This window comes from Aspergillus heteromorphus (genome assembly GCF_003184545.1).
Source record: "Aspergillus heteromorphus CBS 117.55 chromosome Unknown BO70scaffold_25, whole genome shotgun sequence".
Classification (NCBI taxonomy): Eukaryota; Fungi; Ascomycota; class Eurotiomycetes; order Eurotiales; family Aspergillaceae; genus Aspergillus; species Aspergillus heteromorphus.
Window position 1 is genome coordinate 213,885 of NW_020290430.1, and position 21,893 is coordinate 235,777.

Here is a 21,893-nt window from a genome sequence, read left to right on the forward strand (position 1 = left end):
CTATTTGCATGAGCGTGGTATGGGATGCAGACAGTCTGGTGCGGACGGTGTGGGATGCGGAGGGAGTGGCACGACGGAGGATAGGGTGCAGATGCAGTAGTGATGTGACCCTGGATGGTGCTAGTTGCTGTTAGTTGGGCTCGGGGATGGAGGGAGTGCGGAGAGACTCACTAGCGGGGTGGTCCGCTTGGGTGGCGACATTCCGGTGGAGGGATGCATGGTGGAAGGCTTGAAGTGGAAGTAAACCAGAGGATGCGATGGCTGGCCTGGGAATCGAGACTGCCTCGGTATTGGGTTCGCTGTTATCGGTAAGGGTTGAGGGATATGGTGGGCTGGTCTTGACTGGACCAGCCTGGACAGAACTGGAGCGAGCAGAACAGTGAATGGAAGTCTGGAGGAGACTGGGAATGTCCGAAGGGAAGGTGGATCGACAAGTCGGCCCATGCTGCAATTCTCTGCTAGTTACTACCAGCTAGTGCAAGCAACCAGGGTCTGCTCCACCTTGGACTACAATAGCGGGGCTGCCAGATTATCTCCGAGAGACGATGCTACTATTCTCTTCATGATAAACCCTCACTCACCACTGAGGGTCTGGCACAATAACACAGCAACAAAGCATTAGCAGAGAGATATCTGCCCCTGCCCAGAACCACCAAGCCACCAATAACCATTCGTCCCCAAACCCAGCCACCCAGCCATTCCCGAGCAAAGCTGATCTAGGGCCGCCACCATCAGGTGACAATGCTTGATCGTCCCTCGGCCCCCCAGCAGACAGACATCCCGCCGGGATTGTCCCCTCCGGCTCGCCCGCATCAGGGTAAAACCTGGACCGGTCAGCGCAAATAGTCCGTCCGGCCTGCAGATCTGACGTGTCCTTGCGTCGGCGAGATCCTGCGCCGGGACCGGGTGTCCGAGACCCCGACGGGTCTGGCTTGTTAGTAATTGTTCTCGGGCAGAGTGTTTGGCTGTGCGTAGTTTTACGGAATACGGTGTTGGGAGTCGAGAGGGTCCGTTTGGTGGTGGGGGTTACTCCGTGGGGTGATGGGTGGGAGGATTGCCGTGTGGGGTGATGTGAGGAAGGCTGTTTATCGCGTGGTCAAGAAGGTAGGAGGGCGGTGACAGTGCAGTTTTTATACCCTGCCGAGTGTCAAATATTTCTGGATGTTCGGAGACAATAGAGTGGATAGTTATGGGCATGTTTGGTGTCAGACGGAAATGCGGCAGGCTGAAGCAGGGTTGGAAGTGTCCCTCCCGGTGGCGATCGCCGGGGTAAATGCTGGTCCAAGTGCAGGCAGGTTTTAACTGTCAACAACCGGGGGATGAGCGTTCGACACGGCTGTTCCTGAGGGCTACTCGCATATGCATCTAAGATGGGTGGCTCCTATCATGCGAAAAAAAATCAACATGATATGAAATTTGACTCCTCAAAATGAAGGCATTCGCAGATGTTTATTTAATCGGTAGCCGTGGGTTCACCACAGTAGTGACCGGTTCAGTATAGCAACAACCACGGATAATAAAATCCGCCCTACCGCAGATACATACCCTTACCCACATGATATAAATTCATAAACCATACCCCGGAATATCCCCATCCCCATCCCCATCCCCATCCCCAGAATCGCGGGGATAGGGTTATCCACAGCAGACGGGAAAGCCTTCTCCCCGCACGAACCGAACAATTATCCGGCCATGACATACATCGCCCCCCCCCCTCACCATCAGCCCCAACCCCATCAAAACACCACATCCATCACCATCACCATCACCATCACCATCACAACCACCACCACCACCACCATGCCCATCTCCTGGCCCCCAGCCTCCATCCCGAACGAATTCGGCATCTTCACCCTCTCCCTCGGCAACGCCACCCACCACAAACTCCTCCCGCGTCTCGAGGCCGCCGCCAAAGCCGGGTACAAGTGGATCGACCTCTTCGACGAGTGCTGGGCCGGCTACCTCGAGGAACATGGACTCCCGGGCGACCAGCTGTGGGAACCGACCCCGGAGAACCTGCGCATCGCGCGCAAACTCGGCGACCTGATCAAATCCCTTGGCATGCGCATCGCGTGCACACAGCCGCTGCGCGCCATCGAGGGGATCAAAGACCCCGCCGAGCGACGGGCCTCACTGGAACTCGTCGCCAAGCGGTTCCCATTCATGCGGGCCTTCGACACCGACCTGGTCTTCCTATGCGCCAGCATCCGCACCGACAGCGGAGTCACATTCGACCTCAAGACCGTGGCGCGCGATCTCGCTGAGATGGGCGACATGGCCAAGGCGTACGCGGAGGCTGACGGGGGCCCGATGCTGCGAATCGGGTACGAGGGCCTCTCCTGGGCGACGCGGAATACCTGGTCCTCGACCTGGGAGGTCGTACGCATGGCGAACCGGCCCAATGTAGGACTGATCATCGATGCGTTTAACGTGTTGGCCGTGGAGTTCGCAGACCCCTATAACCCCGCCGGCCACGGCCGCATATATCCCACGGCGGAGGAGTCAACCGACGTGTTGTGCTCGTCGTTGGCGTCGCTGGTTGCTTCCGTGCCCGGGGACCGTATCTTCTTCTTCCAGGTTGGCGATGCGGAGCGTGTCAATCCGGAGACTTTTCGGCCTCCGACGGATCCAGCTGTGCCGGCGCTGTTGCCGTGGTCGCGCGGACATCGCTTGTTTCCGTTTGAGGGCCATCGTGGAGGGTATATGCCGGTGCATTTGGTGGCGGCGGCGGTGCTGGCGACGGGGTATGAGGGGCCGATTTCGTTGGAGGTGTTTAATAACTCGTTGAATGTGCCGGGGAGGGATGTTGCGGTTTCCCATGCGGAGCGCGGCATCACCGGGCTGCGTAAGCTGGCGGAGGCCGTTCCAAGGGTTCCGGCGTTTTGGCAGCGGGGGTTGCATGCTATGCGGCAGGGCCGGTTATGAGTTGGGTGATGGTTTGTAAATATGGGCTGTACAGTCATGATGAGTGTGATGTGTGACCTGAGCTGTTTTGTGTTCTCCGCCGCGAGATGCGGTGTCATTGTTAGGGCTGCTGTGCATCGGATAGCATATATCATTGGGATGGCGTCTGCAGTTATATATGACTCTTCATTCCCTCGCCTGGTAAACCGTTCCTAACCCACCCCATTGTTCACCGGCAAGCCAAGCCAGGCCAGGCCATCCCACTATCAACACATCCACCATGGCTTCCCCACCCCCCATCCACGCGGACAACGAATGGTCCCCCCTGAAATCCATCCTCGTCGGCCGGGCCGGCGACGCGTGCTTCCCCCCGGCCCCTAAAAAGATGATCGAGGCCACCATGCCCCTCGAGCACCGCCACCACTTCGTCCCCAACTCTCCCTTCCCGAAAAACATCGTCACCAAAGCCGAGCAAGAACTCGACCAGTTCGCCCGCATCCTCACAGACCTAGGCATCGAAGTCCACCGCTCCACGCCCGATATCGACTGGGCGGCTGAGAACGGCTACACGGGCGCCATGCCCCGCGACGGACTAATGAGCGTGGGGAACACGCTCATCGAAGCGTGTTTCGCGTGGCCGTGTCGCGCACGCGAGATCGATCTGGCATACGGGTCTTTATTGAAGGAGTTGGGGCGAGATCCGCGGGTGCGCGTTGTACGAAGACCGGAGGAGTCGTTTGCGGAGACGCTGTTGGATGAGGATTGGTTTGAAGGCGAGAGGAAGTTCGTGATCAATGAGTCGCGACCGGCGTTCGATACGGCGGATTTCATGCGGATCGGGAAGACGATCCTCGGACAGTATAGCCATGTCACGAACCGGAAGGGCGTGGAGTATCTCCGGTCGGTCGTGCCGGAGGGGTATACGGTGGAGATGGTGGAGACGGATGATGATAAGGCGATGCATATTGATGCGACGATTTGTCCGCTGCGGGAGGGCTTGTTGGCGTTTAATCCGGAGAGGGTGACGGAGGCAGAGCTGAGGAGTCATGAGGTGCTCAGGGAGTGGGATCTCAGGCCGTGTCCGTTTCGGCCTGTTGGGTGTGAGGATCCGCCGGGGTTTATGGCGAGTGGGTGGTTGTGTTTGAATGTGTTGGTGTTGGATGGGAGGAGGGTGGTGGTGGAGGAGAGTGATGGGATGATGGCAAGCTGGTTGGAGGAGTTGGGGATGGAGGTGATTTTGTGTCCGTTTAGGAATGTGAATAGTATTGGGGGTTCGTTTCATTGCGCCACAGTGGATTTGGTGCGGGTGGATGGGGAGTGAATGTGGGTAGTAAGTTGGCTGTCGGTCACCTTTTTAGTCGAGTGGTCTGTTTGGTCTGTCAACAGAAGACAATTTACTATGTGTTCAGAGACTTCTGTCACTGTCCGCATTGCACATCCAGGCGCGTCTCAGTGGAAGACGATTATTTTGTCTGAATTTTTATCAAAGCTTTAACATCGGTATTATGTCCTGCATTGTACCTGTTGCTATTTCAATCTCCAGGTTCTCACATGAAGAAACTAAATTAAAGCATATCCCCGAGATTTTCAATTCGCGCCACAACCCAACAACAAAAGAATAGTGCCTTGTTCCGAGTCTACTTTGTCTATAAAAAGCATGGAGTCAGTCGACAACTAAACTCTTAGCTCTGGCGTCTTTGATGCGGTATCTTATGCTTAACAGGCGCAGCAGCTGCATCGGGTGCGCGACGCTTCCTCCTCAAGGCCTTGTTCGCTTTGAATGCCGCCTTCAAACTGGCCTTAGAAATGACTTTCGCTGTTGGCATTCCATGCTTCATGGAATCTGCAGTTTTGGGTACCACGAGTATATGGTCGAACGTGAAATACGTGGCTCCGGCATGAAGTTCCGTATACTGGAAGTTGGACTTATCCGAGCCGGCGGGGTGGTAGACAAACACTGTGGTTGGGGGGCACTTGGATCACATTTATCAGCATAAATCCATAGTTCAAAAGTGAGCTGGTCAAGTACATACACATCGAAGGCTGGTCAAATCAGGACCGCCATGCCGGGCAAACCTCTTGATATCCATTATGGTGCTTGGCGAACAGGTGCTGGTAAAGTGAGGAGCGAATTGAGTTGGTCTGTATGTCTCCTCGGATCGGTATGGACATGTCGAGGGGGATTCATAGAGATACGGCCTCCTGGTTCCAAATCTATGACCGTTTGCTCGGTCTAGTTGAAGAAGATTGTTTTGCGTTAGCCTTCTCGGTGGTGCTTTATCGCAAACCGCTGGTTGTTGTAGGGAGGGCTTTTTATGTTCCCTTTTGAGCAGTATGGGCTGTTTCTTTTCAGGTGCCATATCGTAGATATAGGGCTAGTTTGGTGTGGTCTTTTGTATATAGGTGGCTAGAATGCGGGGAAATTCGTCGTCTACCGAGTCGGGGACGCTTTCGTCTTTAATAAAAAGAACGTACTTCCCCCCGAGACAAACACAAAGACACAAAGGGGGCCATGAATCCGGGTTCTTTCTTTGATTGTTCCGCAACACCTTACGACGGAACACTTTGACAAGGAAATCTTCGTTTTCTGTCCATTGTGTGGTGAAACACCGTGGCCGCTTTTTCAAAGAATTCCTTTGTGTGCAGGCTTTTTCCTTGACAAGTCAGTAATACTTCTTGACAGGTCGAATATTTGCTCCTTTTCCTAGGAAGTCAAATTAAGCCACATTCTACTAGGCTAACTGAGCCCGAAGTTTGTCTTGGCTTTGTAGGAGATTCTATAATCAAGCAGGACCTTGATATCCTACGCCCAAAAGCCCACAAACGCTCGCATGATATTACAACTAATATACATCAAAACGCAAGGTGAGCCACGCAGGACTATCTAAGCCAGTTGTCCCGAGAACCTCCCATCTCTAGACTCGTTAAACTTGTTTTTATCATAGTGGTCATCATCATTTTCAAGGCAGAAGAATTACCCTTAGATAAACGAACTTCTTGACAAATGTGGTGCATTCTCCAATAACCAAAAACGAACATTCTTTTCTACAAATCCCATTATGTTGGTACAGGCATACCTTATACGACTAAAACACCCGACGCTGGCGCACTCGTCGTAATCCTTGGTGGAAGAGGATAAGTCGATGACGGGATGATCCCGTTGTTCAGTTCCCACCGGACTCCTTTATGCAATTGGTAAGCGGGCGTGCCGTGGAACAAACATGGCTTGGCCTCGGATATCTGCCCATCGGTCAAGGGGGCGAGGTTTTTGAATTGGCAGTAGTGTGAATTGGCCTTTGAAGCGCTGCCTTCCAGAATATCAAAGACCATCTTGCGGAGCGCGAGGTGATTGTCCGTGTGTCCATAGATTTGTCGAAATTGTTCAAAGTCCGAACTCGAGGGTGGGAGAGAAGCTCGTCGTTGACATAGGGCTTCCTTGATAGCATCCATGTTCTTCGGTTCTGCGGGTCTATAGCCATCTGCATGCACATATCCAACGGGCAAGACTCCGTGATCTATCAGATGTTGCTCGAAGTGATCACTGTATATAGGAATCTGGCCGTTGAGTCTGTGTTGGGAGTGCCCCTGCCGGGAACTAGATGAAATGGTGCATTTTATAAACTTGGTAAATGCTTCTGATGGTGGATGACACTTCAACCAGAATCATCAGTTTGAATTCTTCTGCTGATTTGTATATATAAACCTGAGTGCTATATATACTTGAGACGGCGTCAAGGGAAGTAATGTATGGAATTTATTATCATTGTGCGACGTATAAGATGAAACATTATGGCCGCATCCCCGGTTGAAACTTCCTTGAGTAGAGGCTTTGTCTTTGTTTCGATCTTTCTTCGGAGCAATTGCCCGTTGACCATCCACTGGGTTAATCATCAATGCTACCCACAGAGAATAGTCATCTTCGACCATTAAAGAAAACACCAAAACAATGCAATTCTACGACGTTATCTGCCTTGTAGATAGAGTGTGGTATCCATCCATTAGCTTCGAACCTTCCACTTGGTATTCTTTGGGTGTAGGGCAGAGGGCTCGATCGCCATCGTATTTGCTCCGATACCTCGATGAGATAACTACAGCGGGTGGTGAGACTTTGTAAACAAGAACCAATCTACAAGTCCCCCGCAGGGTCAAGTGGGTACTCTAGCTTCTATGATTGGCCCACTCCACTGGCGTCACTTCTCATCTAGCACTACTACATACAGGATAATAGCATGAGAAAGGTATCTGTGTGAATTCCTTCATGTACAAACTTTATCCCCTCTCGATCATTGCCTCATGGTAGATAGATATAACCTGCCATACATTGTACCGATTACCATCACAACCATCTAGATCACTTCCCTCATGAACCTTTTTAAACGATGTCTCCTCATAACCGCATCCCTGACTGCATGCCCCCTGTGCCAAGCATGATCAAATCACCATTCCTTCAACAAAAGCCCGAAGTCCTTTTTTTTTGACAGGCCTCACAGCCATCATAGTTGATGCATAAGTATCGATCCCTCCAGTGTTCAGTAGTGGAAAAAACAGCTATCCACATATCTTGTTACTATAGGCGTGCAGGCGCTGATTGAGCACTCAAACTCTGGCGCACTCGGCGCGATGCATGGTGAAAAGGCTCATCTTGGTCTTCGTCAAACGCCGCGCGACGCTTCTTACTCGAGGCCTTGGGAGCAGCCTGCTGGTGGGACGTCGGGGCGTGTAGTTGCCTTTCATTCGCCCGCGAGATAATCTCATCTCGCTGCCCCTTCGCCCAATCCCGGGCATTCCGGTAGGCTGCTACGCCTTGCCGAAAGGATGCGAAATTGCCCGGCATAAACCAGCCTCCCACCAGTGTCATGATATATTCGGGGCGTTCGCTAGCGTTACGAGGTTCCGTTCGATGGGTAGTGAAGAGCTTCAGTGTGCCGTCATGGAAAGTCGCTGTAATGGTATAGGCATTGCCATCAGATTCCTGGTCCTGGTCTTGTCGGAAAGTCCGGAGGGCATGGATAGCTCGCGCTCCGAGTGCGCCATCATAGCAAGCTTGTCGATCAGCGACTGAAGATGATCCATGGTTGCCCTTTACTTCTAAAAAGAAGTTCGGGGCGAGTGGTAGATGAATCTCCGTTGAAGGAGCTACCTGGTTGTTAAGCTCCTGGCAGACTGCATCATTCAACTCGCCAGGGCGTGCCCCATGAAACAGGTCCGGTTTGGCGTGGGAAATCCCCCCATTTGTTAATGGGGCAAGGTTGCGAAAAGGGTATCCGGCACCCATATTTCTAGGGTTGCTAGTATTGCCCTCAATCTTAGGAATCAGCAACGTTGTGACCAGGTCCTCTTTAGACGCGTGTGGACAGGCTCGTCGAAATTTTCCAAAGTCTTCATCGGACGGGGGAGGAGAATTTCTCTGCTTAGATAGAACTGCGTTGATGGCATCCAGATTCCTCGGGTCCGCAGGTATACGGTCATCCGGATACATATATCCCACGGGGTAGATGTTATGTGATATCAAATGTTGCTCGAAATTGCGGCTATATGTCGTAGTAGCCTTTCTACCGGGGCGCTCCATGCTTTCAGATGACGGACCCGTACCGTGGGAATTGAACTTTGCCGGTTCCATTGAGATGTCGTCAAATGCTTGAGGTGGTGGGAGGAACTTCAGTTGAATCCATCAGCGCCGATCGGGAGACAAATTTACAAAACAACATACATATTGAAAGCTGGAGATGTCAGGGCCTCCCCTCCGCGCCAGTTTCTTGATTTCCTTCAGATCGTTTGGCGAGCAGGCTTTAATGATATCAGGGGCAAATTCTGTCGGTCTATAATGCTTTATCGTGTTAGTGTGGAACCGTGGATCAAGTGATGGAAAGTCCGACCTCTGGGCTAACTGTGGAGGGCCGCTTCGTCGGTCCAGTTCCCTCAGGGCTCCGGCTGTTAAGGAGATCTTGGGTAAATTCTCCCAAAAAGATGGAGGACGCCGAAATGGCTCCCTCCTTTTTGATAACGCAGGATGAGAAGACATTAGGTAGAGTGTAGGAAATGACCTTGGAGTGCGGAGAGCCGCTCTGATTTAATAGAGCACGCATATCTTGCCATAGACAAAGAGTGGTGACTTGTGAATGCCAAAAACTTCCCCCTAACAAAGAATCAGAACCCTTTGGGGGGTCAAATCGGATAGACCCATGGGTACACCACAAGTGTCAGTAATGGTCAAAGGAAGTTCTGTTCACCAGCCGCGCCCCATTCCTTCAGATGGGTTCCCTTTCAACAAGGTATTATGATTTCCCGACAAACAAAACTTCAACCCAGTGTAGCTTGCAATCAAACACCAGACTAAAACGATAAACCCGCGGGGTAAGTTGGGCTATCATGTCGTACAAGTATTCTGATCTATACACAAAATTATAGAAAGCTTACTCCACCACACCATCCCTCAGAACTCCATACCTCACATAGCCGGGGACACATCTTCAAACCTCAGCCCATTCCCCGCCACCGCCACAGGAGATTTCCCCAGGATCATGTAGATGGTGGCGGTGAACAAGGCCAGGGAGATGAGGAGATGAGAAGAAGCGTGCTTTGGATGATATAGGGACCGAGAGTCCAAATTGGGGGGATTGCCGTCTGGACATAGCTCGACCAATGTAGCCGATCATTTCAACTGGGAACAACGAGAGTCAGTTTCCAGGTACCCAGGGGCATAGAATCTCGAAACATACAAATTCCTCCTATCAAGGCTGCAAGAGTCAACCATGCTCGCGTCCGAATCAGTTGGTAACTGAAGACCAGTACGCCTCCAAGAAACAGCATAATCATGACAGCAGCCCCTCCCTCCGATGGATATTAGGCGTATGCGGTCCAACCGGTGGCCATGGTCGGTAGCACTCAGACTCAGGAACAACAACGCGGTACATCAGGATTGGGGCGAGAAAAGTACAAGTCGAGCAGGGCGATGGGATTTAAGTGACAGCAGCTAATGAACAAATTTGCCAGATCTACATAACCGACGACCCTCATGTTTGTGTGGCTGTTGTGGTGGCCACAATCTTCAACCGTATCTCGTAGTGCGAACCATGTTGAGGTTGGCGCGGTGTTGGGGGTGGATACTTCATCCCCATCAGAGTAGGCCTCCATTGTCCATTGCCGTTCTCGTATACGAACGGGAGAAGCACGGACGGTTCAGTTTTGTCTTGAGATCCTGGCTGGGATGGGCACCGCTCTGTGTTTGGGGGGAGGGTTGCTCCCGCTGGCCAGGCACGCCCTGCTCCTTCCCTTGTCGGCAGCCCTACCGCGGTTGCCTTCAACGGTGCTGGCCTAACCCCGCTGTGAGGCCACAAGGCTCGTGGGTGGCCCCGAGTATAAACCCCCCCCCCTCGGCCCCGCGTCCTCGGCCTTCGCTGTTCCCCCCGTCCTCGTTGCTCCTTCTCCTCTCCCGCCCGCATCTTGCCGTGGTCCTGCTCCCGCTGCTCCCGCATCCTGCTCCAGGGCTGTCGTCTGGTCCTCTCCTTCCACTCCTCTCATTACGGATTTGCGATGTCTGGCCTGTGACAGACAGGGAGCGCAGCGGGGCACATCACCGCGCATAGCTTGTCATAATGGCCTGCCAGCGTTGGTGCCGGTCGGGGCGCCGCTGGTTTTGCATGCAGTGCACCCCCCTCGCGAGAGCACGCGAATGGTACATGCGCGATGATCGAGTGGGAGAAATCGGCACTCGGTAGACTGGTCGGGTCCAAAAACCAGAAAATTGTTGCTCATAACACCTCCATTCACCGCAGTCCCTGACATTGGCGAAGCACCCAGAAGCCCAGATGGCGCTGCAGCGAGCAACACAAAATCCCCTCATTTATCGCTCTGTCCCCTCTACCCCGCACTGCGGCCGATGTGGCTTGGGCACATGATTAGGATCTGGAGAGGTCTCACCAACCGTCACCATCTGTGCTCTGGGATTCCGTTCCCCTTCGATTGTATTATACCTTCAGTCCATAGCCAACGATGGCATCTTTCGGGGGCAGAGGTCCGGCAAAGCCCACCCTCGAATATAGTAAGCTCCGCGGGGGATGGCTGCAATGATGTGTGCTAATAAGTAGAAGAACCACAGATTCTCCACTCTCTTGGGTCGCGTACGATCGAAGTCTGCAATAATCAGGTCATTAAATCCGGGGCTGGTTTGCGCAACCATGAAGTCAGTAACATGAAATTTGTTGCTGAGCATACTATTATTCCTGTTCCTCGGGTTCATAGAGTTGAAAGAGACAAAGATGGCAAAGTCCTCAAGATTTATATGGACTACATGCCAGGGAAACCTTTGGATAAATCTTGGGCAACTATGACTGAAAGTGAAAGGAAATCTGTCGCTGAAGACCTGTGCAACTACATAAACCAACTCCGCAAGTTGAAGGGGGGTTACATTGGAGGCGCCGACCGTGGTCAGGCAGTCATCGGCCAGCACGTATTCCACGAAGGTGGGCCATTTGACCAAGAATTCCAATTCAACGATTTCCTTTTCTCGAAGATAATCTCAAGAGTCCCAAGCACTCTTCGGTACCATGCAACCAAAACCTTTAAGGAAGACCACGAGATCGTTTTCACCCATAGTGATACAGCCCCGAGGAATATCTTAGTCGAAGGTGGCCATGTCACCGGTATCTTGGACTAGGATCACTCTGGCTGGTATCCAGAATACTGGGAGTACGAGAGGACTTACCGGCACTTTAATGATGTTCCTGACTGGCTAGATTATGTTGACATCTTTCTCCCGCGTCGGTACTCGGAAGAAATTGTGGCCATGTCGTATCTGTCTCGATATAGTCACTGAAAGTTGTACGGGCGGACCTTCCTAGTCACGGTCGAACATGATGGTAAGGCTAATCTCTCTCTGGGAAGCTTCAGTTACCATTCTGCTGTCACTTCGAAGACTTCCACCAGTGACTTCCCTATCTTGCTTCCGGGTGAACATCCCATTCGCCATCTATCCACCACTAACAATATATTATCGAAGTATTAATCTATGGAAATGATCGTTTTTCACACTAGATAAAATCTCGGAAAGGACTATGCGATATCTATTTTTATCTGGATTTGCTCGTGAATGTTGGCCTACAGCTCGAGTGACCCGACACGTGCCCTCTGTGGGCTCTCGCAACGGCCTGCCGGCGGGTGTACAGTAGACCTTATCAATCACAACGATGTTGGATAAGCGGCCTGGAGTTTATGCGCTCGTTGGGAGTGCACTAACCAAGAAAGGAACCTTTTATATTGCTTTCATTTCCTTGCGCCGCTCCAAAGCGCTTAATTTAACGACTGCCCTGATCACTTGAAGGGATCCGATAAGCCGACAGAACGTGCGGATCCACTTTCAAAAGGCCCGGGCAAAAGCTAGGGTCGCAGGCTCGAAATGCCATCCACTCAGAGTCCGTGCGTAGTAGTGGTAAGTCGCTTCAGGGGATCATCGGGTAGAGTGGTCAATCAACTGGTGGTTCGATGGCCGTCAAGGGAAAACGGATCAATTGCCCTCGGGCATATAACAATGCCCTATAAAGTCACAATTGCTTGAACTTTTCACTTACTACTTTACTACATAGTACACAAGCACCCCGTCACAAAAGACTAAAAGAAGAGCTGGTCTGCTTAAGGTGACGCGTCACGGCGTCAGGGCTTCAATTGTGGAGCTATGGAGCTATGGAACTGGAGCGCATCGACCCGCGAATTGGGGCGCCTCGCGTCTCCACCCCGTCGCGTCGTGAAACGATTGCCAGGATCTCTTTGACACTTCCTCAGATTAAAACGAATTCCATGGCTAGTTTGATTTGACCCTCGACACAACTCGCGAGAGCGGTTCTGGGTCCAAACTGCCGACGACACCAATGGGAGCGCCGCAATGGATCATTTAGGGCCTGCGGAACCGGCTAAAGTCGTGCGTGCCAAACTGTTGCCAAGCTCCGGAGGAGGTGGCTGTGCCTAGCTTATTCTGCGGGATTCCAGTAGCCCGACTCTAAATAGACCATACTAGTCATGCTACGGTCAAATTGGAAGAGCCAAGACCCCGCCTGTAATCTCCCGATCTTGGCCTCCTCGGTCTGGCCATTGGTATCCCGTCTGCTGTCCGGATAAGCACGTGGCATGACCCGACCTGAAACCCCCTTCTCCAGTCCATACTCCATCGCTCTGCTCCACCGGCAACACCATCGAATGGATCAGGGACGGTTCTACCGCTCTGCAACCGAGTCGCTCTGTGCCGGAACCGCCGGGCGTGCAGGCCAAGCTCCACGGACGGCAATTGTTCGGCCACTTTGATATATATAACCCACCCATGCCGCAGGTATTGAGATGGCGGATTTCACATCGCAATTGTCGTTCTTTTCCCCTATTCTACACTCTTTAGTCTATTCATTCCTTTCGTTACCATGATGCGCAGTGCGCTTCTACTTTCTGTCATTCCCCTCGTCCTGGGGTGTGAAAGCCCCAAGAATCATGCCTGTGCCTCCGTCTACTCGGTCTCCTCGGCTGCTGCTGCCAGCTTCTGCGCCACTTTCACGGCCAGCTCTGTGACGGCCACGACTGATGTCCCGGACGCGTTCCTTTCCAACTGCGAGTACAAGACGAAGCATCTCTCGAGTGCGTGCAGCTGCCTGGGTGCAGCCGACGGGTCGTCTCCCGCGTCGACGCCCGCCGCCTACCCCAGTGTTGACTCCAGTGCTCAAACCACCACTGCAGTGAGTCAACAGTCCACCATCAACAATAGCAATATGTTCTAATCCTCCGGTGTAGGGCAATGCGGCCCCTGTCGTAGCCACCCCTACTTTGGCGGTCGCCACGACCCTCCAGACCACTGCTGTCCGGATCGCCGTGTCCACCCCCGCTGCGGTGTCCACCCCGGCAGCCGTCGCGGCCACCACCGAGGCCCGGCCCCTGCGGAAAGCTCCCTCGCTGGCAATGGAGGCACGACCTGCACCGTGACCGAGTACGCCTCGATCTCGTCGGCCGTCGCATCCTGCTCCAACATCCTCCTGTCCGGCATCTCCGCCCCGGCCTCCAGCACCATCGACCTCACCAGCCTGCAGACCGGTGCGGCCGTCATCTTCGCCGGTGAAACCGTAAGACCCTCCCTCCCTACCTAAACCAACACACCACAACCCCCAACAGACTCGACTCACATTCCTATAGACCTTCGGCGACACCTACGACTCGGACTTCGACCCGATCGTGATCTCCGGCACAGACATCACCATCTTCGGCGAGGAGGGCCACATCATCGACGGCAACGGCGAAGCCTACTGGGATGGCGAGGGCTCCAACGGCGGCCAGGACAAGTCAGTCCCTCCTCCCTCTCCCACCTCACCATATCCACCAAACAGACACTAACCCCCCCATCCCCCTCCCTAGACCCGACCACTTCATCGTGATCAAGGACTTCTACAACTCCAGCATCACCGACCTCTACATCCAGAACTGGCCTGTGCACTGCTTCGAGATCGAGAACACCGAGTACCTGACCATGTCCGGCCTCACCCTCAACAACTCGGCCGGCGACGCGGCCAACAGCAAGAGCGACGGCAAGGCGGCCGCGCACAACTCCGACGGCTTCGACATCAAGCAGAGCGACTACCTCACGCTGTCCGACTCGTGGGTCCACAACCAGGACGACTGCGTCGCCGTGACCAGCGGCACCGAGATCGTCGTCGACAACCTCTACTGCTACGGCGGCCACGGCCTGTCGATCGGCTCCATCGGCGGAAAGAGCGATAACACCGTCAACGGCGTCACCTTCTCCAACTCGCAGGTCGTCAACAGCGAGAATGGCTGTCGGATCAAGAGTAACGCCGGCGACACTGGCGAGGTCGGTCCCCCTTTTGTCCCTTCCAACACAACCCATCCCATCCACCCCCTCACTAACCTCCTCTCTTATTCAAATCTAGGTCTACAACATCCTCTACCAAAACATCACCATCTCCGGAATCTCCGACTACGGCATCGACATCCAGCAGGACTACGAGAACGGTGGTGCCACCGGCGACCCGACCAACGGCGTCAAGATCGAGAACATCACCTTCATCGATGTCACTGGTACCATGAGCGATGGTCAGGATTACTACATCCTCTGTGGAGACGGCAGCTGCGATAACTTTGTTTTCACCGATGTCAGCATCACCGGTGGAAGTGATGATAGCTGCAACTACCCTTCCACTGGGTGCCCTTGATTTGATTTCATTGGAGGGGATCGAAGAGTAGTGGGGGAGAGGGGTTGTGTAATATATAGTATAGTATTGTATAGTGAGTGGGTGGGAGGTATTTATCTTCGTGTTTTGATGCTGGCTGTAGATCAGCAGCGGACTTTTTATAATATGAAAAAAAATAAAAATTGTGCGACCCTGTGGGGTGGCGCTTTTCTTGGTCAAATATTCTGTCTAGTAGTACCTTGGGAGTGGTTTTGTGTAACTGTCGTCAAAAAAGATCTCTGTCACACACAGCTATCGGGGTCCTAGGAACTTAGCCAGATAGATAACTAGATATTTCCACTCTTCACTGGAGCTATATGCACACTATCCTCCATTAGGATAGTCTGGTCGACTCTAGTTAGTATATTAGTCTACTAATAGTAACCTCAACCTCAACCCCTCATTCAATCTACCCTACACCTGTTTCACGAGCAAGAGAGCAAGTGACTCAACACACAAACAAGTCCAGCTAATACCTAGGTAGGTAGAGAGGTAGATAGGTAGATAGGTAGGTGCGGTGCTGCGTGTGCTGTGCGATGCTGTCACAAGAACTAGCAGGGTATTACATGGCGTGATCATGTGAACATTCATTCAATCATTTATCATGAAGATTCCTCCTTGCCCCTCTTTTTATCTCTCGATGCGGATTCCTTCAGCAAACAAGCAAGAATCGACCCACTATTTTCCTATCGTCATCATCGTCGTCACAGAGTTGCGCTCGAGCGACTCGGCTGAACACAGCCCAACTTATTTTGAAGGTTGTGTGTTGGGGTTGATGTTTCCAACGAGGCTGAGCGGGTAGGTTAGCTGTGTGGCTGGCCTGGTGGATGGAGTTCTGCCGGAAGCGTGGTGATGGTGTTGATGGTGAGTGAATCCTGTATGTGCTGTTAGGAGTTGACGGTTCGTCTGAGGATAATAGAGGAGTGGGATGAGATGGGGAGTATATCACTACTAACAGACTGAGCTAGAGCCAAAGCCTAGTCGGAATACAAGTCGGAGGAAGAAAGAGCAAGAGCAAGAGCAAGAGCAAGAGCAGAATCGAAGCTCTCCCCCCCCACAAGCTACAAAACAAAAGCAAGCCCACTACACTACACACCACACATCTAAAGCTAACCCTTCACCCAAACAGAAATGGTCGCGCTAGTCGTATACACCATAAACACCACCCCGAGAAGCATCATGGCGAGATCGCCACGTTTCGCCCAGGGCGACTGCGCGACGCCCTTATAATGCAGATACGCCGGATAGATATACACCAAAGGCACACAGGCGAACGAACCGATCAGCGAAACGAATTTATCGAGGTCGCCGGCCCCGACGACGGAAATCACCGCACAGGTTAAGACGGCCAGCGTGCGGAAGACGTTCTTCTTCCACTTGATCATGGGGTCGCGCTTGCCGGAGCCCTGGCCGAAGAGATTGCCCTCGAGGATGCGGACGGCGGGGAAGAGCTGGATCGGGGTGCTGACTAGGATGGCGAGCGAGTAGACGAACTGCAGGGCGTTGACGAAGCGGTCGGTGCGGGGCAGGTTGCTGATGATTTCGGTTTTGGTGTCCGCGCCGAAGGTGGCGTAGGAGAGGGCGCCGACGGCGGTGAACAGCACCGTGATGATGGCCATCACGGTGTAGAGGAGGCGGTCGAAGTGTTCGGGCCGTTTCATGGAGGATTGGATCGGGAGGATGAGCCCGATGCCTTCAAAGGTGAAGATGCAGGAGCCGATCGTTAGGGTGAAGGATTGGCGGTTGAAGAGTTCCACGCTGGACGCGAGCCCGTTGGACGCCAGACTGGCGATGTCATAGCAGTAGATGTAGCCGATGCCGGTGAGGATGAAGACGTCGGCGAGGAGGGCGATCGGGCCGAGTTTGGAAATGTTCCGGATCAGGGAGATGGGGATGAGGACGATGAGTTGCAGGGCGATGAGTTTTCCGGTGGAGAGGGCGGCTTCAGGGTCGGTTAGCACGGCTGTGAAGAAGGCGTGAATGTTCTCCGCCGTGAAGATCATGCAGGCGCATACGAAGCCCAGTTGCGAGATCACGATCGATGCCAGGATCAGGGACCGAAGTCGGGGCCCCGCAATCCGCTCGCCGATGTCGCCATAGCCCCCACCGTAATGTCTGCGACACTCGAGGAGCAGATGGAAACACAGGGTGCTGATCGCTGCGACCATGACGAGGGTGATCGACGAGAAGAGGATACCGCCGTTGCGGAACGCCTTGGGCAGGAAGATGATGCCCGTCCCGACGAAGGCTTTGAGAAGGGTGAAGAAGGTCTTCATGTTGGACGCATCGCCTGGGCGACCGACTCGTGAGCTCCTCCGTCGTCGCAGGAGGGCTGTCCGTTCCGACGCTGGTCCCTCATCCTCTTCTTCGACCTCGACGATAGCCGACTCCTCCTCGGTATCTTCCAGATCCTCGCCCGCGAAGTTGCCGTAGAAGCCAAGAAAGTCGAGGAAGGAGGAGGTGATGCCGGGCTGGTCGAGCCGACCGTACTTATTTTGGACGAAATGCCGACGGAAGCTCCCTGGCTCGAGGGCAGCCACTCCTTCTTCTACGGCATCGTCTTGCTGGTGTCGGGGCAGGAAGGAAAAGGTCGCAGCTCGGTTGTGTAGACGGGCCTGTTTGGATCTGGCATCGATGCGATAGAGATCGCGGTGGACGTCACCACCTTGCAGCTTCAGGGAGGACTGGGGTTCGGACTGGCTGTTGCCGCTGTGGTGCTCAGCGGGAGGCTCTCCTGGGGGGACCAATTCATCCTGCAACGACGCAGTGAATTGGGGGTGGAGGTGCTGGGACAGGATGTCGTTGGCCTCCCTTGGGTCGGTGTCGGGATCCCGACTGGGAGAAGTGGAGAGGTCGGCCATCGGTCAGTGGGAGGGGAGGTAAGAACGGTGGTCATGAGCATTCGTCAGTCATTCCTCGGTTGCAGGGGGGGGGGGATTGTGAGGATCTGAGGGGAGAAGAGAATTGGGTGAGAAAGAAAAGAAAAATCCGGCGAAAGAAAGGAACGGCGTCTTCATTGTTGCAGGCCGATGATGTCGTCGCCGCCGCCCTTAGTCCCGGCCAGTCGCGGCCTAGACTCTTGTCGATCCCCGCCCCTGATTGGCCCGTCCGCCACGGCTAGCCACGGGTCTGACTCAGCACCGCTCATTGGCCGGGCGCTGACACCTCGGGATTCAGGCACGAAGCCCGTCCCGTGCAGGCGAGAGTCTCGACAAGCAAAACAAACAATCTTCTTTCACTCTCTTACGCTCGCGCCATAACTAAATAGATTTACCCCGGATCAAACCCTCGGGTCACGCCATGAAGATTGTCTGGCCACGCCACTGCCATCATAGGGTAGATCAGAGACAGACGGAGAGAGCCTACTCCGTGCATACGTACATCTTTCTTTCCCCTCATCCTCATCATAATCTACATCTCGGTCGTCCGTCCTCAGACGCCCGCCGCGCCAACCGCTCATGGCTCTGCGCGAACGTATTATTGACCACAGATGCAGCCGTGCTGGTCTCCAATGCCAGGGCGAACCCAGCAATCAACCCAGCCAACTGCCGTTTCTTGCCGGGTCCATCACAGTGCAGGATCCGCAAGGCCTCCTGCTGGGTCGCATACCTTGTACCACCTCCGACCACCCCAACCGGCATGGAAGGAAAATACAAACTGAGCGTCACCTTTTGGGACTCGCGATCGTACTCCGGGGTCAGGTGGCTCCAGGACGCATCGATGATGCTTGCTGCATCCTGACCCGTCGCAATGAAGGCTGCGGCCAGCACATTCGCCGAGTCAATATTGTTGCCGTGCTGCCCGTTGCGGATGCACGCTTCCTGGCCCATCTGCATGATTTCATATAAGTGCTCGGACGAGCAGCCCAGGACACGTCGACACACCGCGTCGGAGAGCGACGTCCATGCGGTAACCTCGACTCCCCGCGCGACCTTCACATTTCCCCACGATGCCTTTTTCTCGGATGCCATCTGGCCTTCGATGTAAAAATTCTTTATGTTGTATTCGTCCGCCAGGTTTGTCAGCACCCAGGCACAGGCACGCTGCGTCGCGATCGTGACCATGTTATGCCCCGCCGCGTCCCCGCAGGTGTAGCTGAAGAGGACGTGGGCGAAGCACCCGATTACATGCGGAGTCAGGCATTTGAGGCGGAGATGCTTGCTCGTGCACTCCGCTACTTCTGCCAATTGCACTTCGAGATCAGGGAGTGCGCGCACAAATCGGAAGGCATCGCTGGGGTTGTGGAATTGGAAAGACGGTCCGCGAGACATACCCTCCTCTCCGGTCATGTACTCGACTCCTCCGCACGCATTCGCGGCCTTGCATCCTCGGCAGCAGCTGGCGATCATTGCAGCCTCGGTGGTCGCCAAGGGCGCACATATGTCTTGGCCGGGCTCATCGGGTGTCCGAATGTGTAGCGGTCCGGCTAGTCCGACGGGGACTTGCGCACACCCAATGAAGTTCTCGATCCTCACCTGGAACGGGTCCTGGGCGTGTCTCGTGAGGTGCTCGATTCCTGAAAGAGCCTGGCTGAATTTTGCCCGTGTTTTGGATGATGGGGGGGACATGGTGGATTGCTGGAAAGCGTACAGAATGTTGCTGAGAATCTAGATGCATTATCCAACGGAGTGACAGAGATATATGTCCAATCCCTCCCATCGCCAAAGATTAATCTTTTTCAGAACTGGGAATGACAGGCTGGTGGGAACCAAGGCAGCGCTTGGACTTGTAGTCACGATCGGAGAGGTGTTTCAATAGACTTTCTCTGCTGGCCGTTCCAAGGCCTTCCCGGATTCTCGGGCCAGTTCGCGCAAAGAGCCGGTTGTTGACACACAAGTACCATTCTGACAGAAGTATCACAGATGTCCAACGATGGGATGCTGTTGGTAGAGACTGTTTGATGACGACCATCGCCCGCGATGACAAACCTGCTCTTGACGTCAGTTGGATACTTATCGTAACCCTTGATATGGGTTTAACATCAGGAACTCGCCCCTTCGGATGTATTTAAAATTCTCGGGTAGGTGTAGAGATACCAGCCCGGCATCAAAGGCTCTCCCATTCTCTCGTTCAAGACCATATACTCCCGCTCCTTAAATCCCCAATGACCGCATCCATCATCGCGACCGAGCAAGATCTACCCCGATATGCCGACGACGCCTCAGAAGGCCCGCAACAGCTCATCCACCGCACCGACATCCAAGCAGTTATTATCGAGTGCGTCCACCATCGTCCTTGAACTATTACATTAACACAGCACCAACTAACTACTCCATCTGTATAAAAGCCTCCCCATCTGCAAACAAGCCCACTACGTTCTTGCTGCATTATCAGCCGGCAACACGTCCTATCCGAGAAACACATCGCCATGGATATCGCTGAAGCAGCCGATCTCACCCAGCGGTGCAAATTCGAGATTTTGCAGACGGGTATCACCTGCGCTGTGCATGAGAACTAGCGATACCTGAACTCGATCCGATATAGTCGAGAGCAGCTAGAAAGATTAGGGCCCATTCGCCAGTTCCGTGCGCGGCTGTATTTTGATTGTCGGCCGGGGAGGTTAATTATTGCTGGCTTGTGAGTGGGTTTATAATTCTGTCTCTTTTTTCTTTCTTTCTTTCTTTCTTTCTTCTTCTTTTTTTTTATGTTTGCCAATTCTGTTGTGTTGCTGTAGTGGTGCCTTGGTAATGGCAAGCTAATCAGACAGCCCTCCCCTGGCGCCAAAACCCCGACGGTCGACCACCAAGACAGCCTCATACTCGACATTGGGGGCCACCATCTCGCTGCAGCGCGATTCCTCCTTGGTCCTGAGCGCATCCCTCGCGTCAACGCGTATGTAACTTGCTTCCAACTTTCAGGATGCTTTTCCTCCCGCAGACACCGTGGATGATATTCCCGGACTGAGTCCGGCGCGTGAGATATCTTTCATTCCCGGCTTGTTCGAGGTCGCAGGAGGTGGAGCACTGGCTGGAGGAGACGGTGGCAGATTTGGAGTTAATAGATCAATACTGGTTCTGGTGAATGTTGGGTGTTGGGGCTGAGTCATTGGCTAATGGGTGTTGGGTTGAACTTGTGTTCAAGAGTGATGCTGAGGGGAACGCGTAGGGTACAAGGCGGAGGTGCTAGTGAATGGGACAGCTCCTGTGGCTTGGATTTAGAATCTTATGAGTATATGGCACTCGAGGGAAGGTAGTAGGGTTTATGCAGGGCGTTGCATTGTTGACATGATCTACGGGATAAGGGTTATAGTGGTTAAACGGATTGCTTTGGGGCTCAGCAAGGTCGGGACATTTGTCCATTGATGTCAACCATTATATCTGTTAGATGCCGTTTAGCTGTAAAGCATTGTTCGACGGTTTATTTCTGTACTGGAATCCTTCTACATGACGTCACGCAAAAGACCGAGTAACTGCGAACTGTCAATCACTTCCCCAAGGCCACGCACGCCAAGTGAACCATTCACTACCCAGTATGGAAGCCTGGGACGCGTCCTAGAGTCACCTGTTTACTCCCCGGTAGAACCTCGAAATTCTCCACTCCACTGACGAAACCCCCCTCCCCATGAAGTCCTCCTCTGTCACTAGACGCTGACAGCATGATACGACACCCTCCTCCCGCATCCACAACCCCAATGTCAAGTCGATCCCCCTGACACTGCCTTGGAACACCCCACACTATCGATGTCTACTTACTATGATGAACCTGACACCCCCACCCCGACAACCGCGCAAACATCCTTCCCTTCCCTTCGGATGCAACTCCCACCAATCACCC

General features: G+C 53.6%; 11 protein-coding genes across 11 annotated transcripts; 5 read left to right on the forward strand and 6 right to left on the reverse strand.

The window, feature by feature from the left end:
* Positions 1 to 35: 35 nt before the first annotated feature.
* On the reverse strand, positions 36 to 531 carry BO70DRAFT_113338 (uncharacterized protein). The gene has a single exon (XM_025537894.1). The coding sequence runs from the start codon at positions 442 to 444 to the stop codon at positions 121 to 123; it is 324 nt and encodes a 107-aa protein (XP_025396597.1). The 5' UTR covers positions 445 to 531; the 3' UTR covers positions 36 to 120.
* A 1,196-nt stretch (positions 532 to 1,727) lies between these two features.
* BO70DRAFT_364722 (sugar phosphate isomerase/epimerase family protein) lies at positions 1,728 to 3,024 on the forward strand. Its single transcript, XM_025543879.1, has one exon. The coding sequence runs from the start codon at positions 1,801 to 1,803 to the stop codon at positions 2,923 to 2,925; it is 1,125 nt and encodes a 374-aa protein (XP_025396598.1). The 5' UTR covers positions 1,728 to 1,800; the 3' UTR covers positions 2,926 to 3,024.
* Positions 3,025 to 3,184: 160 nt separating this feature from the next.
* On the forward strand, positions 3,185 to 4,225 carry BO70DRAFT_341942 (uncharacterized protein; the record flags this gene model as incomplete). Its single annotated transcript, XM_025541349.1, has 1 exon — positions 3,185 to 4,225. The coding sequence occupies one exon, from the start codon at positions 3,185 to 3,187 to the stop codon at positions 4,223 to 4,225; it is 1,041 nt and encodes a 346-aa protein (XP_025396599.1).
* Positions 4,226 to 4,586: 361 nt separating this feature from the next.
* On the reverse strand, positions 4,587 to 4,994 carry BO70DRAFT_399022 (uncharacterized protein; the record flags this gene model as incomplete). The annotated part of the gene is made up of 2 exons (XM_025546832.1): positions 4,587 to 4,877; positions 4,938 to 4,994. 2 exons carry the CDS (start codon positions 4,992 to 4,994, stop codon positions 4,587 to 4,589), a joined length of 348 nt encoding a protein of 115 aa, XP_025396600.1.
* Positions 4,995 to 7,633: 2,639 nt separating this feature from the next.
* On the reverse strand, positions 7,634 to 8,872 carry BO70DRAFT_256472 (uncharacterized protein; the record flags this gene model as incomplete). The annotated part of the gene is made up of 2 exons (XM_025538857.1): positions 7,634 to 8,560; positions 8,615 to 8,872. Coding segments are annotated over 2 exons (1,185 nt in total), but the record flags the coding sequence as incomplete, so codon positions are not given.
* A 1,921-nt stretch (positions 8,873 to 10,793) lies between these two features.
* BO70DRAFT_113349 (uncharacterized protein) lies at positions 10,794 to 11,658 on the forward strand. Its single transcript, XM_025537895.1, has 2 exons — positions 10,794 to 10,945; positions 10,995 to 11,658. The coding sequence occupies exons 1-2, from the start codon at positions 10,897 to 10,899 to the stop codon at positions 11,558 to 11,560; spliced, it is 615 nt and encodes a 204-aa protein (XP_025396602.1). The 5' UTR covers positions 10,794 to 10,896; the 3' UTR covers positions 11,561 to 11,658.
* Positions 11,659 to 13,101: 1,443 nt separating this feature from the next.
* Positions 13,102 to 15,153, forward strand: BO70DRAFT_364724 (endopolygalacturonase D). Its single transcript, XM_025543880.1, has 6 exons — positions 13,102 to 13,616; positions 13,672 to 13,769; positions 13,823 to 13,997; positions 14,068 to 14,213; positions 14,287 to 14,740; positions 14,820 to 15,153. The coding sequence occupies exons 1-6, from the start codon at positions 13,308 to 13,310 to the stop codon at positions 15,099 to 15,101; spliced, it is 1,464 nt and encodes a 487-aa protein (XP_025396603.1). The 5' UTR covers positions 13,102 to 13,307; the 3' UTR covers positions 15,102 to 15,153.
* A 775-nt stretch (positions 15,154 to 15,928) lies between these two features.
* On the reverse strand, positions 15,929 to 18,339 carry BO70DRAFT_113377 (putative amino acid transporter). Its single transcript, XM_025537896.1, has 2 exons — positions 16,076 to 18,339; positions 15,929 to 15,994 (listed from the first exon to the last, which is right to left on the reverse strand). The coding sequence occupies exon 1, from the start codon at positions 17,978 to 17,980 to the stop codon at positions 16,229 to 16,231; it is 1,752 nt and encodes a 583-aa protein (XP_025396604.1). The 5' UTR covers positions 17,981 to 18,339; the 3' UTR covers positions 15,929 to 15,994; positions 16,076 to 16,228.
* An 18-nt stretch (positions 18,340 to 18,357) lies between these two features.
* Positions 18,358 to 19,444, reverse strand: BO70DRAFT_364726 (nad-binding domain of hmg-CoA reductase). Its single transcript, XM_025543881.1, has one exon. The coding sequence runs from the start codon at positions 19,406 to 19,408 to the stop codon at positions 18,524 to 18,526; it is 885 nt and encodes a 294-aa protein (XP_025396605.1). The 5' UTR covers positions 19,409 to 19,444; the 3' UTR covers positions 18,358 to 18,523.
* A 779-nt stretch (positions 19,445 to 20,223) lies between these two features.
* On the forward strand, positions 20,224 to 20,577 carry BO70DRAFT_399028 (uncharacterized protein; the record flags this gene model as incomplete). Its single annotated transcript, XM_025546833.1, has 2 exons — positions 20,224 to 20,336; positions 20,454 to 20,577. 2 exons carry the CDS (start codon positions 20,224 to 20,226, stop codon positions 20,575 to 20,577), a joined length of 237 nt encoding a protein of 78 aa, XP_025396606.1.
* A 304-nt stretch (positions 20,578 to 20,881) lies between these two features.
* Positions 20,882 to 21,271, reverse strand: BO70DRAFT_364729 (uncharacterized protein). Its single transcript, XM_025543882.1, has one exon. It carries the CDS (start codon positions 21,163 to 21,165, stop codon positions 20,974 to 20,976), a length of 192 nt encoding a protein of 63 aa, XP_025396607.1. The 5' UTR covers positions 21,166 to 21,271; the 3' UTR covers positions 20,882 to 20,973.
* Positions 21,272 to 21,893: the final 622 nt, after the last annotated feature.